Below are 19,161 nucleotides of genomic sequence, written 5' to 3'. Positions count from 1 at the left end.
AACCAGCAAGTGTCAGGTCCTGGAGCATCTGCTCTGGGTCAATGCATGGGATCCCAGGTTCTTCCCATCCCTGTCTGCAGAGGGTGAGTGCGATGAGGAACAGGGAGCCTGAGCCAGAGCAGCAGCCAGGCTCCCTCCAGGCCCACGTCCAGCAGCTTCTCTCGTGGGGCAGGAAGGGAGGCTGATCCTTCACTCTGAGTTTGAAGGGGGAGCGGTCAGCCTTCTAAGCAGTGAGGGCCCGGGCCAGACGGGGGAACCCGGTGTGCAGCATCTTTGGGTTCCTGTTGTGTCTGATGACGTGGAATGTCATCTTTGTTTTCTTTAGGAATTTGTCAAATATTGTTCCACTTGAAAGAAGGCTTAATGAGCTTCAGTATCTAACTTTGTGAATGACATTAATCACACATGTATTTGCTCTAATTCGGTTCAACGACAAGAGTTGCAATTGTGGTAAAACAAATTGTAAGATTCCCATTATTATTTTGTGATCCTGAACAAGATAACATGGCATTGGAACAGGAATTTACTTGGAAATGTGAAAGTAATTAGCAGTACAACTGAAGGCCACCCCGTTGTTCCTCGGGACACACCATCATCGGCTCAGCGGTGTGTGCCCTGAGGTGGGGCTGTCCTGTGCCCACCATAGGGCAGGGCCATGCCCTGGGCATGTGGGCCAGAGGGTGAGCGGCGGCCCTGGGGGCGCGGGCATTGCTGGCGCCCATCTTCCTGGCGAGAGGCCACTGCAGGGCCCTGAGGAAGGGAGACTGTGGGGGGATAGAGGGCCGCCGGGTGGGGTGTGACGGAGGCACCTTGCTGGGGACCCTGGGGTGGGGCGGTCGGGACCCGTGGGCTCTGGTGGCCGTTAGAAGTTCCTCTCTGTGTTATCATGCCCTCTGTTCAATGGTTTCAGTCAATGTTCCTCTTAATAAATTTCCCTGAAAGTTTCAGCTGAGTGTGGCCTCTGCTGTAGGCAATGGAGGGAAAGGGCTGCTGCGGGTGAGGGTGGGAGTCCACAGTAGGATTCCTGCTCAGCACCCATGGGACACCTCTCCAGTGAGAGGGTAGGGTAGGCACTTTGCAGACCCAGACACGGTGAGGGTTTTTCTTCCATTTCATAGATCAATTGCACAGTTTTAGCGAAAACTGATAATTGCCTGAAAAGGCAGTAGAGAAGTTAAAATGTAAATGATAAACTTGATTATCTCAGCAGGAAAAAGGGAACATCGGAGCAACAATAGTTGGACTGACAGTGCTACGGACTGAATATTTGTAATCCTCTCCCCCTCATTCACCTGTGAAATTCTAACCCCCAAAGGGATGGGATTTGGAGGTGGGGCGCTGGGAAGTGATTAGCCCATGATGGGGGAGCCCTCATGGATGAGATTAGCTCCCTTATAAAAGAGACCCCAGACAGCTGCCTCATCCTCTTGTGCCATGTGAGAAGGTGGCTAGTTGATACAACTAGACAAGAAATCAGTCCATATAAAGAAGAGCTTTATTACTGTTGCTTTATTACTCAGCTGTACAAAGGAACGAAATGGGTCGTTTGTAGAGACGTGGATGGATCCTAGAGACTGTCATACAGAGTGAAGGAAGTCAGAGAGAGAAAAACAAATATCGTATATTAATGCATATGTGTGGACCCTAGAAAAATGGTACAGATGAACCGGTTTGCAGGGCAGAAACAGAGACACAGATGTAGAGCACAGACATGTGGACACCAAGGTGGGAAAATGGTGGGGGCATGGGGGGTGGTGGTGTGATGAGTTGGGAGATTGGGATTCACAAATGTACACTAATATGTACAAAATGGGTAACTAATAAGAACCTGCTGTATAAAAAATTACATAAAATAAAATTCAAAAATTAAAAAAAACAAAAGAAATCAGAATAGGTTTATGACATTATCAATCACAGTAGAAAACCACCTGTAAAGACAAATTGACATATTTGCCACAATGGACTCTGCATCGCCAAGTTTGCTCCCCCAACTCCACAGCCTTGCAGGGAGGCCTTCCTATTGGTGCAAGGCCAATGGGCGTGTCTTTTGCTTCCTGAGGCGCCAAACCTTGGGACCTCAGGCCCTCAGTGCGCATGGCTACAGCTGCTTCCGTAGCAAAGTGCCTCCTCACCTGCTCTTGTCATCCAACCACTTTCTCTGTAAAGAGACGTCTAGAACTTTCTCCCTCATCTTCCTGGAGCTTCCGGGAGCACCCGGAAACCCACGTGGCGTTCGCACAGAGTGCCTGGGACCGTCGGCTGCAGAGTTCCTGGCTGCACTGCTGAGACGAGCTCTTCAGCCCCTTCTGAGCGGGACTCCGGAGTCATCCACAGAGTCAGAGCAAGTCAGGAGACAGGCGGGGGCTTTGCCGGGGGCTGGACTCCGCAGGTACCAGGGGCCCTGGGAAGGAGTGGAGGTGGGGGGAGGGCTACGGGCTGCTCGGTTGGGAGTGGGGGAATGGCGGCAGAGGGCAGCGGGTTGAAGGGGGGCTGAGGGAAGGGTCCCCCTGTGTTCGGTTCCGAGGGGAGGACCGCTGGCTGGTGGGGTGGCTGGTGGGGTGCGTTTTCGAGTCGGAGCGTAGAGGGTGGGGCTAATGTCTAAGCGTGGGGGGGCCGGAGCGGAGGGCTTCCTGCTGGGCGGGTGTGGCCGGCCTTGGGGCCAGAGGAGAGGAGGACTGGCTGAGGGGGTGGGGAGGTCGGGATGGGCTGGCCCCCGCCCCATGGGCCTACAAGGGAGGGGAGGGCTAAAGGCTGCTGCGTGTGGCGGGAGGAAGGGGGAGGTACTCCTGGCTGAGGCGGGGCTCGATGGTGAGGACTCCCGGGCGCAGGTGCGTTAGGTAGGCGTTAGGGGAGGTCCCGCCGGGGTGGGGCGTGGGTTGGGGGGCGACGACGCTCGTGACAGGAAGGGGGCTCAGGCTCCCGTGTGGGCGGGGGCACGAGGGTTGGGCTCTGCGTCTCGGGTGCGAGAACCGAGAGCCCCTGGCGCTGAGGGTGCTCGTGGGAGGACTCTCCCGTGTGGGGAGGTGAGAGAGGCACTCAGATGTCTGTGCATGAGGGGCCGCCAGCGGAGAGTCAAGGTGAGGAGCCGAGGGAGCGCTGAGGGACCCCCGCGGGATCATCTCAGCCCTGAGAAGCCCTGGGCTTGGTGGCCTGATGTTTTGTCCATAGATTTCCCCCTGGGGGTCTCGGGACAGTGAAAGCCTTGGTGTGAGGGTCCGGCCTCGGGTGAACACAGGGGGCGTCCCCGGACCTGCCAGGGCTCAAGCTGAGGACTCTGAAGGAGGACAGAGGGGACCCCACTGATCCCCGCCCCTGCCATCAGCCCTGGGCAGTCCCGGGCCGGAATGAGCACTTGGCAAGGAGATTTGACTTCCGCCTCCAGGTCTCAGAGACACTGGGGACCTGGTGTAAGGGACGGGGCCTAAAGAGGGTGGAGGGAAGAATCCCAGGACCTGCCGGGAGTCGAGGTGAGGAACCTGAGGGAGGAATGAGCGGACCCTGGACCCCAGAAGAGAGGGGGCCCTGGGGAGGCGATAGGGTGGGATGACCCCATGCAGCACTTCCTGACATCCGGGTCTCAGAGACCCTGGTGAGGGGTTAAAAGGGGCGGGGTCTCAGAGAGGCTGGGGAGGGGGTATAAGGGGCGGGGTCTCAGGCGGGCACAGGAGAGAATCCCAGGTCCTGCGTGGAGTCAAGGTGAGGGCCCTGAGGGAGGACTGAGGGCAGCCTGGACCCCAGAACAGAGCTGGCCCTGGGAGGCCATAGGGTGGGATGAGCACAGCAGCACATCCTGACATCCGGGCCTCAGAGAAGCTGGGGACCTGGGATAAGGGGCGGGGTCTCATGAGGGCAGAGGGTAAAATGTCAGGTCCCTGGTGGACTAAAGTTAGAGCCCTTAGGGGACCCTGAGAGAGGACAAAAAGGACCCACCAGGTCCCCGCCCTGGCAGGTGGCCGTGGGAGGCCCTGGGGCGGGATGAGCACAGTAGGCCTGTCCTGACGTCCTGACGTCCGGGTCTCTGAGAGACTGGCGCCCTGGTAGAAGGAGCAGGGACTCACAGTGGCAGACGGGACAATCCCAGGTCCTGCCCAGAGTCCAGCCTGCATGCGAGGAAGCAAGGATTGAGGACGTTAGACGCCAACACAGGGAGGGATCCTTTGCCCTTCCGCGGGGGCCTTGGAGGCGCCAGAGCACGGTCAGCAGATGAAATGTTTCCTGACTTCTGGCTCAGGGTCCTCGGGAGGTCAGGTGTTTGGTGTGAGGTGTGAGGCTTCAGGTCCGCAGAGGGTGGACTCCCAGGACCCCGAGGGCTGACTGAGCAGGCGCCCAGCCTTGGTACAGGGGCCTCCACAGAAACCTGCCCCTGTGGTCAGTGCTGGGAGGCCAGGCAGGATGCGAGAAGGAGGTGAGGACCCAGGATGTCCCCATCCTAGGACCCTTGGGAGGCCCTGGGCAGGTGCGGCCAAATGTGGGGCCCCCTCACTGCTTTCTGTTCAGACTCGGGGTCTTGTTTTGAGTTTCCCCTCAGGCCCACAAAGGGGAATGTCCAGGCCGTTAAGGGGAATGGTGAGCACTACGAGCCAGCCCCGAGGAGACCACCCATCCCAGAACTCAGAACTGGGGGTATCTCACAGAGTCTGGCCCATCCCTCCTACCAGCACCGAGGGGCCCAGGGCTGTGCCACAGTCTACACAAGAGGTGCGCCCTCCATTCCTCTTATAGGGGCACCAGGAGCCGGGAGGCGAAGGCCCAAGACTGAGGATTGTGTCCTCAGGCCACAGAGCAGAGGAGGCCCAGGCAGTGCCAGGAGTCAAGGGGAGGTGCGTGCCCTGAGTGTGTACCCAGGGGCTCCCCCTCCCAGAACAGAGGGGACCCCACAACACCCGAGTCACCCCACCATCCTGTTCAGCCCCAGAACCTGGGGCCGTGCTGGCTGCACCCTGAGGAGCCCCCTCACTTCCTACTTCAGGTTGGCAGGGGACAGGCCGCCCAGGAGGAGCGCCCCTGTGAGGCCCGAGGGCACCCCTGAAGACGAGACCTGTAAGTGACTTTTGTCAGAGCTGCCCAGGGTGCCTTTCTCCACCGAGGCTGCTCACACCCCCTCTCTCCCCCAGGTCCGTGGTCCCTACCTGTCACCCCTGCCCACACTCTCGTCGGCAGCCCGACCCCAGTCATCATGTGCCTGCTCAGGATGTGTGAGCTCTGCCAACGTGAGATAGACCTTCAGGCCCCAGTCCCGGCCCAGGTCCCGGTAGAGGCGCAGCTGTTGGGGGCTGAGGGCGAGGAGGCTGTATCCCCCTCGTCCTTCTCTTCTTACTCTGACGTGTTCCTGGGCAGCTTGGAGGAGGTGGCTGATTCTGGAGAACCCAGTCCCCCCCTGAGCCCCTCCCGCACTGCCATGGCCACCTCTTCATGGAGCCAATCTGAAGACGACGGCCTCAGCCCCCAAGATGAGGAAGGGCCGAGCACCTGGCATGACCAGGAAGATGTGCTCCAACATGCACTACATCAGAAGGTGGATGAACTGGTGGGGTTCCTGCTGTTCAAGTATCACACCAAGGAGTCAACCACAAAGGCAGAAATGCTGAGCATCCTCAAAGATTACCAGGACCACTTCCCCGTGGTCTTCAGCCAAGCTTGCAAGTGCATGCAGCTGGTGTTTGGCGTGGACGTGAAGGAGGTGGACCTCTGCGAGCGCACCTACGTCCTGGGCCCCATCCTGGGCCTCACCTGTGATGCAGTGCTGAGCAATGGGCCGAGCATGCCCAAGGCCGGCCTCCTAGTGCTGCTCCTGGGCCTGATCCTCCTAGAGGGCGACTGCGCCCCTGAGGAGGCTATCTGGGGAGTGCTTGCCAACAAGGATCTGAGTGCTGGCAGGCGGTACTATATCCATGGTGAGGTCAGGGAGCTCCTCACCAAAGTGTGGGTGCAGGAGGGCTACGTGGTGTACCGGCAGGTGCCCCACAGCGACCCCGCCCGCTACGAGTTCCTCTGGGGTCCCCGGGCCCACGCGGAAACCAGCAAGTGTCAGGTCCTGGAGCATCTGCTCTGGGTCAATGCATGGGATCCCAGGTTCTTCCCATCCCTGTCTGCAGAGGGTGAGTGCGATGAGGAACAGGGAGCCTGAGCCAGAGCAGCAGCCAGGCTCCCTCCAGGCCCACGTCCAGCAGCTTCTCTCGTGGGGCAGGAAGGGAGGCTGATCCTTCACTCTGAGTTTGAAGGGGGAGCGGTCAGCCTTCTAAGCAGTGAGGGCCCGGGCCAGACGGGGGAACCCGGTGTGCAGCATCTTTGGGTTCCTGTTGTGTCTGATGACGTGGAATGTCATCTTTGTTTTCTTTAGGAATTTGTCAAATATTGTTCCACTTGAAAGAAGGCTTAATGAGCTTCAGTATCTAACTTTGTGAATGACATTAATCACACATGTATTTGCTCTAATTCGGTTCAACGACAAGAGTTTTGCAATTGTGTAAAACAAATTGTAAGATTCCCATATTATTTTGTGATCCTGAACAAGATAACATGGCATTGGAACAGGAATTTACTTGGAAATGTGAAAGTAATTAGCAGTACAACTGAAGGCCACCCCGTTGTTCCTCGGGACACACCATCATCGGCTCAGCGGTGTGTGCCCTGAGGTGGGGCTGTCCTGTGCCCACCATAGGGCAGGGCCATGCCCTGGGCATGTGGGCCAGAGGGTGAGCGGCGGCCCTGGGGGCGCGGGCATTGCTGGCGCCCATCTTCCTGGCGAGAGGCCACCTGCAGGGCCCTGAGGAAGGGAGACTGTGGGGGGATAGAGGGCCGCCGGGTGGGGTGTGACGGAGGCACCTTGCTGGGGACCCTGGGGTGGGGCGGTCGGGACCCGTGGGCTCTGGTGGCCGTTAGAAGTTCCTCTCTGTGTTATCATGCCCTCTGTTCAATGGTTTCAGTCAATGTTCCTCTTAATAAATTTCCCTGAAAGTTTCAGCTGAGTGTGGCCTCTGCTGTAGGCAATGGAGGGAAAGGGCTGCTGCGGGTGAGGGTGGGAGTCCACAGTAGGATTCCTGCTCAGCACCCATGGGACACCTCTCCAGTGAGAGGGTAGGGTAGGCACTTTGCAGACCCAGACACGGTGAGGGTTTTTCTTCCATTTCATAGATCAATTGCACAGTTTTAGCGAAAACTGATAATTGCCTGAAAAGGCAGTAGAGAAGTTAAAATGTAAATGATAAACTTGATTATCTCAGCAGGAAAAAGGGAACATCGGAGCAACAATAGTTGGACTGACAGTGCTACGGACTGAATATTTGTAATCCTCTCCCCCTCATTCACCTGTGAAATTCTAACCCCCAAAGGGATGGGATTTGGAGGTGGGGCGCTGGGAAGTGATTAGCCCATGATGGGGGAGCCCTCATGGATGAGATTAGCTCCCTTATAAAAGAGACCCCAGACAGCTGCCTCATCCTCTTGTGCCATGTGAGAAGGTGGCTAGTTGATACAACTAGACAAGAAATCAGTCCATATAAAGAAGAGCTTTATTACTGTTGCTTTATTACTCAGCTGTACAAAGGAACGAAATGGGTCGTTTGTAGAGACGTGGATGGATCCTAGAGACTGTCATACAGAGTGAAGGAAGTCAGAGAGAGAAAAACAAATATCGTATATTAATGCATATGTGTGGAACCTAGAAAAATGGTACAGATGAACCGGTTTGCAGGGCAGAAACAGAGACACAGATGTAGAGCACAGACATGTGGACACCAAGGTGGGAAAATGGTGGGGGCATGGGGGGTGGTGGTGTGATGAGTTGGGAGATTGGGATTCACAAATGTACACTAATATGTACAAAATGGGTAACTAATAAGAACCTGCTGTATAAAAAATTACATAAAATAAAATTCAAAAATTAAAAAAAACAAAAGAAATCAGAATAGGTTTATGACATTATCAATCACAGTAGAAAACCACCTGTAAAGACAAATTGACATATTTGCCACAATGGACTCTGCATCGCCAAGTTTGCTCCCCCAACTCCACAGCCTTGCAGGGAGGCCTTCCTATTGGTGCAAGGCCAATGGGCGTGTCTTTTGCTTCCTGAGGCGCCAAACCTTGGGACCTCAGGCCCTCAGTGCGCATGGCTACAGCTGCTTCCGTAGCAAAGTGCCTCCTCACCTGCTCTTGTCATCCAACCACTTTCTCTGTAAAGAGACGTCTAGAACTTTCTCCCTCATCTTCCTGGAGCTTCCGGGAGCACCCGGAAACCCACGTGGCGTTCGCACAGAGTGCCTGGGACCGTCGGCTGCAGAGTTCCTGGCTGCACTGCTGAGACGAGCTCTTCAGCCCCTTCTGAGCGGGACTCCGGAGTCATCCACAGAGTCAGAGCAAGTCAGGAGACAGGCGGGGGCTTTGCCGGGGGCTGGACTCCGCAGGTACCAGGGGCCCTGGGAAGGAGTGGAGGTGGGGGGAGGGCTACGGGCTGCTCGGTTGGGAGTGGGGGAATGGCGGCAGAGGGCAGCGGGTTGAAGGGGGGCTGAGGGAAGGGTCCCCCTGTGTTCGGTTCCGAGGGGAGGACCGCTGGCTGGTGGGGTGGCTGGTGGGGTGCGTTTTCGAGTCGGAGCGTAGAGGGTGGGGCTAATGTCTAAGCGTGGGGGGGCCGGAGCGGAGGGCTTCCTGCTGGGCGGGTGTGGCCGGCCTTGGGGCCAGAGGAGAGGAGGACTGGCTGAGGGGGTGGGGAGGTCGGGATGGGCTGGCCCCCGCCCCATGGGCCTACAAGGGAGGGGAGGGCTAAAGGCTGCTGCGTGTGGCGGGAGGAAGGGGGAGGTACTCCTGGCTGAGGCGGGGCTCGATGGTGAGGACTCCCGGGCGCAGGTGCGTTAGGTAGGCGTTAGGGGAGGTCCCGCCGGGGTGGGGCGTGGGTTGGGGGGCGACGACGCTCGTGACAGGAAGGGGGCTCAGGCTCCCGTGTGGGCGGGGGCACGAGGGTTGGGCTCTGCGTCTCGGGTGCGAGAACCGAGAGCCCCTGGCGCTGAGGGTGCTCGTGGGAGGACTCTCCCGTGTGGGGAGGTGAGAGAGGCACTCAGATGTCTGTGCATGAGGGGCCGCCAGCGGAGAGTCAAGGTGAGGAGCCGAGGGAGCGCTGAGGGACCCCCGCGGGATCATCTCAGCCCTGAGAAGCCCTGGGCTTGGTGGCCTGATGTTTTGTCCATAGATTTCCCCCTGGGGGTCTCGGGACAGTGAAAGCCTTGGTGTGAGGGTCCGGCCTCGGGTGAACACAGGGGGCGTCCCCGGACCTGCCAGGGCTCAAGCTGAGGACTCTGAAGGAGGACAGAGGGGACCCCACTGATCCCCGCCCCTGCCATCAGCCCTGGGCAGTCCCGGGCCGGAATGAGCACTTGGCAAGGAGATTTGACTTCCGCCTCCAGGTCTCAGAGACACTGGGGACCTGGTGTAAGGGACGGGGCCTAAAGAGGGTGGAGGGAAGAATCCCAGGACCTGCCGGGAGTCGAGGTGAGGAACCTGAGGGAGGAATGAGCGGACCCTGGACCCCAGAAGAGAGGGGGCCCTGGGGAGGCGATAGGGTGGGATGACCCCATGCAGCACTTCCTGACATCCGGGTCTCAGAGACCCTGGTGAGGGGTTAAAAGGGGCGGGGTCTCAGAGAGGCTGGGGAGGGGGTATAAGGGGCGGGGTCTCAGGCGGGCACAGGAGAGAATCCCAGGTCCTGCGTGGAGTCAAGGTGAGGGCCCTGAGGGAGGACTGAGGGCAGCCTGGACCCCAGAACAGAGCTGGCCCTGGGAGGCCATAGGGTGGGATGAGCACAGCAGCACATCCTGACATCCGGGCCTCAGAGAAGCTGGGGACCTGGGATAAGGGGCGGGGTCTCATGAGGGCAGAGGGTAAAATGTCAGGTCCCTGGTGGACTAAAGTTAGAGCCCTTAGGGGACCCTGAGAGAGGACAAAAAGGACCCACCAGGTCCCCGCCCTGGCAGGTGGCCGTGGGAGGCCCTGGGGCGGGATGAGCACAGTAGGCCTGTCCTGACGTCCTGACGTCCGGGTCTCTGAGAGACTGGCGCCCTGGTAGAAGGAGCAGGGACTCACAGTGGCAGACGGGACAATCCCAGGTCCTGCCCAGAGTCCAGCCTGCATGCGAGGAAGCAAGGATTGAGGACGTTAGACGCCAACACAGGGAGGGATCCTTTGCCCTTCCGCGGGGGCCTTGGAGGCGCCAGAGCACGGTCAGCAGATGAAATGTTTCCTGACTTCTGGCTCAGGGTCCTCGGGAGGTCAGGTGTTTGGTGTGAGGTGTGAGGCTTCAGGTCCGCAGAGGGTGGACTCCCAGGACCCCGAGGGCTGACTGAGCAGGCGCCCAGCCTTGGTACAGGGGCCTCCACAGAAACCTGCCCCTGTGGTCAGTGCTGGGAGGCCAGGCAGGATGCGAGAAGGAGGTGAGGACCCAGGATGTCCCCATCCTAGGACCCTTGGGAGGCCCTGGGCAGGTGCGGCCAAATGTGGGGCCCCCTCACTGCTTTCTGTTCAGACTCGGGGTCTTGTTTTGAGTTTCCCCTCAGGCCCACAAAGGGGAATGTCCAGGCCGTTAAGGGGAATGGTGAGCACTACGAGCCAGCCCCGAGGAGACCACCCATCCCAGAACTCAGAACTGGGGGTATCTCACAGAGTCTGGCCCATCCCTCCTACCAGCACCGAGGGGCCCAGGGCTGTGCCACAGTCTACACAAGAGGTGCGCCCTCCATTCCTCTTATAGGGGCACCAGGAGCCGGGAGGCGAAGGCCCAAGACTGAGGATTGTGTCCTCAGGCCACAGAGCAGAGGAGGCCCAGGCAGTGCCAGGAGTCAAGGGGAGGTGCGTGCCCTGAGTGTGTACCCAGGGGCTCCCCCTCCCAGAACAGAGGGGACCCCACAACACCCGAGTCACCCCACCATCCTGTTCAGCCCCAGAACCTGGGGCCGTGCTGGCTGCACCCTGAGGAGCCCCCTCACTTCCTACTTCAGGTTGGCAGGGGACAGGCCGCCCAGGAGGAGCGCCCCTGTGAGGCCCGAGGGCACCCCTGAAGACGAGACCTGTAAGTGACTTTTGTCAGAGCTGCCCAGGGTGCCTTTCTCCACCGAAGCTGCTCACACCCCCTCTCTCCCCCAGGTCCGTGGTCCCTACCTGTCACCCCTGCCCACACTCTCGTCGGCAGCCCGACCCCAGTCATCATGTGCCTGCTCAGGATGTGTGAGCTCTGCCAACGTGAGATAGACCTTCAGGCCCCAGTCCCGGCCCAGGTCCCGGTAGAGGCGCAGCTGTTGGGGGCTGAGGGCGAGGAGGCTGTATCCCCCTCGTCCTTCTCTTCTTACTCTGACGTGTTCCTGGGCAGCTTGGAGGAGGTGGCTGATTCTGGAGAACCCAGTCCCCCCCTGAGCCCCTCCCGCACTGCCATGGCCACCTCTTCATGGAGCCAATCTGAAGACGACGGCCTCAGCCCCCAAGATGAGGAAGGGCCGAGCACCTGGCATGACCAGGAAGATGTGCTCCAACATGCACTACATCAGAAGGTGGATGAACTGGTGGGGTTCCTGCTGTTCAAGTATCACACCAAGGAGTCAACCACAAAGGCAGAAATGCTGAGCATCCTCAAAGATTACCAGGACCACTTCCCCGTGGTCTTCAGCCAAGCTTGCAAGTGCATGCAGCTGGTGTTTGGCGTGGACGTGAAGGAGGTGGACCTCTGCGAGCGCACCTACGTCCTGGGCCCCATCCTGGGCCTCACCTGTGATGCAGTGCTGAGCAATGGGCCGAGCATGCCCAAGGCCGGCCTCCTAGTGCTGCTCCTGGGCCTGATCCTCCTAGAGGGCGACTGCGCCCCTGAGGAGGCTATCTGGGGAGTGCTTGCCAACAAGGATCTGAGTGCTGGCAGGCGGTACTATATCCATGGTGAGGTCAGGGAGCTCCTCACCAAAGTGTGGGTGCAGGAGGGCTACGTGGTGTACCGGCAGGTGCCCCACAGCGACCCCGCCCGCTACGAGTTCCTCTGGGGTCCCCGGGCCCACGCGGAAACCAGCAAGTGTCAGGTCCTGGAGCATCTGCTCTGGGTCAATGCATGGGATCCCAGGTTCTTCCCATCCCTGTCTGCAGAGGGTGAGTGCGATGAGGAACAGGGAGCCTGAGCCAGAGCAGCAGCCAGGCTCCCTCCAGGCCCACGTCCAGCAGCTTCTCTCGTGGGGCAGGAAGGGAGGCTGATCCTTCACTCTGAGTTTGAAGGGGGAGCGGTCAGCCTTCTAAGCAGTGAGGGCCCGGGCCAGACGGGGGAACCCGGTGTGCAGCATCTTTGGGTTCCTGTTGTGTCTGATGACGTGGAATGTCATCTTTGTTTTCTTTAGGAATTTGTCAAATATTGTTCCACTTGAAAGAAGGCTTAATGAGCTTCAGTATCTAACTTTGTGAATGACATTAATCACACATGTATTTGCTCTAATTCGGTTCAACGACAAGAGTTTTGCAATTGTGTAAAACAAATTGTAAGATTCCCATATTATTTTGTGATCCTGAACAAGATAACATGGCATTGGAACAGGAATTTACTTGGAAATGTGAAAGTAATTAGCAGTACAACTGAAGGCCACCCCGTTGTTCCTCGGGACACACCATCATCGGCTCAGCGGTGTGTGCCCTGAGGTGGGGCTGTCCTGTGCCCACCATAGGGCAGGGCCATGCCCTGGGCATGTGGGCCAGAGGGTGAGCGGCGGCCCTGGGGGCGCGGGCATTGCTGGCGCCCATCTTCCTGGCGAGAGGCCACCTGCAGGGCCCTGAGGAAGGGAGACTGTGGGGGGATAGAGGGCCGCCGGGTGGGGTGTGACGGAGGCACCTTGCTGGGGACCCTGGGGTGGGGCGGTCGGGACCCGTGGGCTCTGGTGGCCGTTAGAAGTTCCTCTCTGTGTTATCATGCCCTCTGTTCAATGGTTTCAGTCAATGTTCCTCTTAATAAATTTCCCTGAAAGTTTCAGCTGAGTGTGGCCTCTGCTGTAGGCAATGGAGGGAAAGGGCTGCTGCGGGTGAGGGTGGGAGTCCACAGTAGGATTCCTGCTCAGCACCCATGGGACACCTCTCCAGTGAGAGGGTAGGGTAGGCACTTTGCAGACCCAGACACGGTGAGGGTTTTTCTTCCATTTCATAGATCAATTGCACAGTTTTAGCGAAAACTGATAATTGCCTGAAAAGGCAGTAGAGAAGTTAAAATGTAAATGATAAACTTGATTATCTCAGCAGGAAAAAGGGAACATCGGAGCAACAATAGTTGGACTGACAGTGCTACGGACTGAATATTTGTAATCCTCTCCCCCTCATTCACCTGTGAAATTCTAACCCCCAAAGGGATGGGATTTGGAGGTGGGGCGCTGGGAAGTGATTAGCCCATGATGGGGGAGCCCTCATGGATGAGATTAGCTCCCTTATAAAAGAGACCCCAGACAGCTGCCTCATCCTCTTGTGCCATGTGAGAAGGTGGCTAGTTGATACAACTAGACAAGAAATCAGTCCATATAAAGAAGAGCTTTATTACTGTTGCTTTATTACTCAGCTGTACAAAGGAACGAAATGGGTCGTTTGTAGAGACGTGGATGGATCCTAGAGACTGTCATACAGAGTGAAGGAAGTCAGAGAGAGAAAAACAAATATCGTATATTAATGCATATGTGTGGACCCTAGAAAAATGGTACAGATGAACCGGTTTGCAGGGCAGAAACAGAGACACAGATGTAGAGCACAGACATGTGGACACCAAGGTGGGAAAATGGTGGGGGCATGGGGGGTGGTGGTGTGATGAGTTGGGAGATTGGGATTCACAAATGTACACTAATATGTACAAAATGGGTAACTAATAAGAACCTGCTGTATAAAAAATTACATAAAATAAAATTCAAAAATTAAAAAAAACAAAAGAAATCAGAATAGGTTTATGACATTATCAATCACAGTAGAAAACCACCTGTAAAGACAAATTGACATATTTGCCACAATGGACTCTGCATCGCCAAGTTTGCTCCCCCAACTCCACAGCCTTGCAGGGAGGCCTTCCTATTGGTGCAAGGCCAATGGGCGTGTCTTTTGCTTCCTGAGGCGCCAAACCTTGGGACCTCAGGCCCTCAGTGCGCATGGCTACAGCTGCTTCCGTAGCAAAGTGCCTCCTCACCTGCTCTTGTCATCCAACCACTTTCTCTGTAAAGAGACGTCTAGAACTTTCTCCCTCATCTTCCTGGAGCTTCCGGGAGCACCCGGAAACCCACGTGGCGTTCGCACAGAGTGCCTGGGACCGTCGGCTGCAGAGTTCCTGGCTGCACTGCTGAGACGAGCTCTTCAGCCCCTTCTGAGCGGGACTCCGGAGTCATCCACAGAGTCAGAGCAAGTCAGGAGACAGGCGGGGGCTTTGCCGGGGGCTGGACTCCGCAGGTACCAGGGGCCCTGGGAAGGAGTGGAGGTGGGGGGAGGGCTACGGGCTGCTCGGTTGGGAGTGGGGGAATGGCGGCAGAGGGCAGCGGGTTGAAGGGGGGCTGAGGGAAGGGTCCCCCTGTGTTCGGTTCCGAGGGGAGGACCGCTGGCTGGTGGGGTGGCTGGTGGGGTGCGTTTTCGAGTCGGAGCGTAGAGGGTGGGGCTAATGTCTAAGCGTGGGGGGGCCGGAGCGGAGGGCTTCCTGCTGGGCGGGTGTGGCCGGCCTTGGGGCCAGAGGAGAGGAGGACTGGCTGAGGGGGTGGGGAGGTCGGGATGGGCTGGCCCCCGCCCCATGGGCCTACAAGGGAGGGGAGGGCTAAAGGCTGCTGCGTGTGGCGGGAGGAAGGGGGAGGTACTCCTGGCTGAGGCGGGGCTCGATGGTGAGGACTCCCGGGCGCAGGTGCGTTAGGTAGGCGTTAGGGGAGGTCCCGCCGGGGTGGGGCGTGGGTTGGGGGGCGACGACGCTCGTGACAGGAAGGGGGCTCAGGCTCCCGTGTGGGCGGGGGCACGAGGGTTGGGCTCTGCGTCTCGGGTGCGAGAACCGAGAGCCCCTGGCGCTGAGGGTGCTCGTCGTGGGAGGACTCTCCCGTGTGGGGAGGTGAGAGAGGCACTCAGATGTCTGTGCATGAGGGGCCGCCAGCGGAGAGTCAAGGTGAGGAGCCGAGGGAGCGCTGAGGGACCCCCGCGGGATCATCTCAGCCCTGAGAAGCCCTGGGCTTGGTGGCTTGATGTGTTGTGCATAGATTCCCCCTGGGGGTCTCGGGACAGTGAAAGCCTTGGTGTGAGGGTCCGGCCTCGGGTGAACACAGGGGGCGTCCCCGGACCTGCCAGGGCTCGAGCTGAGGACTCTGAAGGAGGACAGAGGGGACGCCATGGATCCCCGCCCCTGCCATCAGCCCTGGGCAGTCCCGGGCCGGAATGAGCACTTGGCAAGGAGTTTTGACTTCCACCTCCAGGTCTCAGAGACACTGGGGAACCTGGTGTAAGGGGCGGGGCCTAAAGAGGGCGGAGGGAAGAATCCCAGGACCTGCCGGGAGTCGAGGTGAGGAACCTGAGGGAGGAATGAGCGGACCCTGGACCCCAGAAGAGAGGGGGCCCTGGGGAGGCGATAGGGTGGGATGACCCCATGCAGCACTTCCTGACATCCGGGTCTCAGAGACCCTGGTGAGGGGTTAAAAGGGGCGGGGTCTCAGAGAGGCTGGGGAGGGGGTATAAGGGGCGGGGTCTCAGGCGGGCACAGGAGAGAATCCCAGGTCCTGCGTGGAGTCAAGGTGAGGGCCCTGAGGGAGGACTGAGGGCAGCCTGGACCCCAGAACAGAGCTGGCCCTGGGAGGCCATAGGGTGGGATGAGCACAGCAGCACATCCTGACATCCGGGCCTCAGAGAAGCTGGGGACCTGGGATAAGGGGCGGGGTCTCATGAGGGCAGAGGGTAAAATGTCAGGTCCCTGGTGGACTAAAGTTAGAGCCCTTAGGGGACCCTGAGAGAGGACAAAAAGGACCCACCAGGTCCCCGCCCTGGCAGGTGGCCGTGGGAGGCCCTGGGGCGGGATGAGCACAGTAGGCCTGTCCTGACGTCCTGACGTCCGGGTCTCTGAGAGACTGGCGCCCTGGTAGAAGGAGCAGGGACTCACAGTGGCAGACGGGACAATCCCAGGTCCTGCCCAGAGTCCAGCCTGCATGCGAGGAAGCAAGGATTGAGGACGTTAGACGCCAACACAGGGAGGGATCCTTTGCCCTTCCGCGGGGGCCTTGGAGGCGCCAGAGCACGGTCAGCAGATGAAATGTTTCCTGACTTCTGGCTCAGGGTCCTCGGGAGGTCAGGTGTTTGGTGTGAGGTGTGAGGCTTCAGGTCCGCAGAGGGTGGACTCCCAGGACCCCGAGGGCTGACTGAGCAGGCGCCCAGCCTTGGTACAGGGGCCTCCACAGAAACCTGCCCCTGTGGTCAGTGCTGGGAGGCCAGGCAGGATGCGAGAAGGAGGTGAGGACCCAGGATGTCCCCATCCTAGGACCCTTGGGAGGCCCTGGGCAGGTGCGGCCAAATGTGGGGCCCCCTCACTGCTTTCTGTTCAGACTCGGGGTCTTGTTTTGAGTTTCCCCTCAGGCCCACAAAGGGGAATGTCCAGGCCGTTAAGGGGAATGGTGAGCACTACGAGCCAGCCCCGAGGAGACCACCCATCCCAGAACTCAGAACTGGGGGTATCTCACAGAGTCTGGCCCATCCCTCCTACCAGCACCGAGGGGCCCAGGGCTGTGCCACAGTCTACACAAGAGGTGCGCCCTCCATTCCTCTTATAGGGGCACCAGGAGCCGGGAGGCGAAGGCCCAAGACTGAGGATTGTGTCCTCAGGCCACAGAGCAGAGGAGGCCCAGGCAGTGCCAGGAGTCAAGGGGAGGTGCGTGCCCTGAGTGTGTACCCAGGGGCTCCCCCTCCCAGAACAGAGGGGACCCCACAACACCCGAGTCACCCCACCATCCTGTTCAGCCCCAGAACCTGGGGCCGTGCTGGCTGCACCCTGAGGAGCCCCCTCACTTCCTACTTCAGGTTGGCAGGGGACAGGCCGCCCAGGAGGAGCGCCCCTGTGAGGCCCGAGGGCACCCCTGAAGACGAGACCTGTAAGTGACTTTTGTCAGAGCTGCCCAGGGTGCCTTTCTCCACTGAGGCTGCTCACACCCCCTCTCTCCCCCAGGTCCGTGGTCCCTACCTGTCACCCCTGCCCACACTCTCGTCGGCAGCCCGACCCCAGTCATCATGTGCCTGCTCAGGATGTGTGAGCTCTGCCAACGTGAGATAGACCTTCAGGCCCCAGTCCCGGCCCAGGTCCCGGTAGAGGCGCAGCTGTTGGGGGCTGAGGGCGAGGAGGCTGTATCCCCCTCGTCCTTCTCTTCTTACTCTGACGTGTTCCTGGGCAGCTTGGAGGAGGTGGCTGATTCTGGAGAACCCAGTCCCCCCCTGAGCCCCTCCCGCACTGCCATGGCCACCTCTTCATGGAGCCAATCTGAAGACGACGGCCTCAGCCCCCAAGATGAGGAAGGGCCGAGCACCTGGCATGACCAGGAAGATGTGCTCCAACATGCACTACATCAGAAGGTGGATGAACTGGTGGGGTTCCTGCTGTTCAAGTATCACACCAAGGAGTCAACCACAAAGGCAGAAATGCTGAGCATCCTCAAAGATTACCAGGACCACTTCCCCGTGGTCTTCAGCCAAGCTTGCAAGTGCATGCAGCTGGTGTTTGGCGTGGACGTGAAGGAGGTGGACCTCTGCGAGCGCACCTACGTCCTGGGCCCCATCCTGGGCCTCACCTGTGATGCAGTGCTGAGCAATGGGCCGAGCATGCCCAAGGCCGGCCTCCTAGTGCTGCTCCTGGGCCTGATCCTCCTAGAGGGCGACTGCGCCCCTGAGGAGGCTATCTGGGGAGTGCTTGCCAACAAGGATCTGAGTGCTGGCAGGCGGTACTATATCCATGGTGAGGTCAGGGAGCTCCTCACCAAAGTGTGGGTGCAGGAGGGCTACGTGGTGTACCGGCAGGTGCCCCACAGCGACCCCGCCCGCTACGAGTTCCTCTGGGGTCCCCGGGCCCACGCGGAAACCAGCAAGTGTCAGGTCCTGGAGCATCTGCTCTGGGTCAATGCATGGGATCCCAGGTTCTTCCCATCCCTGTCTGCAGAGGGTGAGTGCGATGAGGAACAGGGAGCCTGAGCCAGAGCAGCAGCCAGGCTCCCTCCAGGCCCACGTCCAGCAGCTTCTCTCGTGGGGCAGGAAGGGAGGCTGATCCTTCACTCTGAGTTTGAAGGGGGAGCGGTCAGCCTTCTAAGCAGTGAGGGCCCGGGCCAGAGGGGGGAACCCGGTGTGCAGCATCTTTGGGTTCCTGTTGTGTCTGATGACGTGGAATGTCATCTTTGTTTTCTTTAGGAATTTGTCAAATATTGTTCCACTTGAAAGAAGGCTTAATGAGCTTCAGTATCTAACTTTGTGAATGACATTAATCACACATGTATTTGCTCTAATTCGGTTCAACGACAAGAGTTTTGCAATTGTGTAAAACAAATTGTAAGATTCCCATATTATTTTGTGATCCTGAACAAGATAACATGGCATTGGAACAGGAATTTACTTGGAAATGTGAAAGTAATTAGCAGTACAACTGAAGGCCACCCCGTTGTTCCTCGGGACACACCATCATCGGCTCAGCGGTGTGTGCCCTGAGGTGGGGCTGTCCTGTGCCCACCATAGGGCAGGGCCATGCCCAGGGCATGTGGGCCAGAGGGTGAGCGGCGGCCCTGGGGGCGCGGGCATTGCTGGCGCCCATCTTCCTGGCGAGAGGCCACCTGCAGGGCCCTGAGGAAGGGAGACTGTGGGGGGATAGAGGGCCGCCGGGTGGGGTGTGACGGAGGCACCTTGCTGGGGACCCTGGGGTGGGGCGGTCGGGACCCGTGGGCTCTGGTGGCCGTTAGAAGTTCCTCTCTGTGTTATCATGCCCTCTGTTCAATGGTTTCAGTCAATGTTCCTCTTAATAAATTTCCCTGAAAGTTTCAGCTGAGTGTGGCCTCTGCTGTAGGCAATGGAGGGAAAGGGCTGCTGCGGGTGAGGGTGGGAGTCCACAGTAGGATTCCTGCTCAGCACCCATGGGACACCTCTCCAGTGAGAGGGTAGGGTAGGCACTTTGCAGACCCAGACACGGTGAGGGTTCTTCTTCCA

General features: G+C 58.7%; 3 protein-coding genes across 3 annotated transcripts; all 3 read left to right on the top strand.

The window, feature by feature from the left end:
• Window positions 1-3,050: 3,050 nt before the first annotated feature.
• On the top strand, window positions 3,051-6,127 carry LOC308609267 (melanoma-associated antigen 8-like; the record flags this gene model as incomplete). The annotated part of the gene is made up of 4 exons (XM_081222966.1): window positions 3,051-3,077; window positions 4,723-4,820; window positions 4,970-5,040; window positions 5,115-6,127. 4 exons carry the CDS (start codon window positions 3,051-3,053, stop codon window positions 6,125-6,127), a joined length of 1,209 nt encoding a protein of 402 aa, XP_081079092.1.
• Window positions 6,128-9,066: 2,939 nt separating this feature from the next.
• On the top strand, window positions 9,067-12,143 carry LOC308609266 (melanoma-associated antigen 8-like; the record flags this gene model as incomplete). The annotated part of the gene is made up of 4 exons (XM_081222965.1): window positions 9,067-9,093; window positions 10,739-10,836; window positions 10,986-11,056; window positions 11,131-12,143. The coding sequence occupies 4 exons, from the start codon at window positions 9,067-9,069 to the stop codon at window positions 12,141-12,143; spliced, it is 1,209 nt and encodes a 402-aa protein (XP_081079091.1).
• A 3,189-nt stretch (window positions 12,144-15,332) lies between these two features.
• On the top strand, window positions 15,333-18,162 carry LOC308609265 (melanoma-associated antigen 8-like; the record flags this gene model as incomplete). The annotated part of the gene is made up of 3 exons (XM_081222964.1): window positions 15,333-15,442; window positions 17,005-17,075; window positions 17,150-18,162. 3 exons carry the CDS (start codon window positions 15,333-15,335, stop codon window positions 18,160-18,162), a joined length of 1,194 nt encoding a protein of 397 aa, XP_081079090.1.
• Between the last annotated feature and the right edge of the window lie 999 nt (window positions 18,163-19,161).

Source organism: Mesoplodon bidens, assembly GCF_964165515.1.
Source record: "Mesoplodon bidens genome assembly, chromosome: X".
Taxonomy (NCBI): domain Eukaryota; kingdom Metazoa; phylum Chordata; class Mammalia; order Artiodactyla; family Ziphiidae; genus Mesoplodon; species Mesoplodon bidens.
Note: the sequence above shows the minus strand (reverse complement) of the source record. Positions and strands in the feature narration are given on the sequence as shown.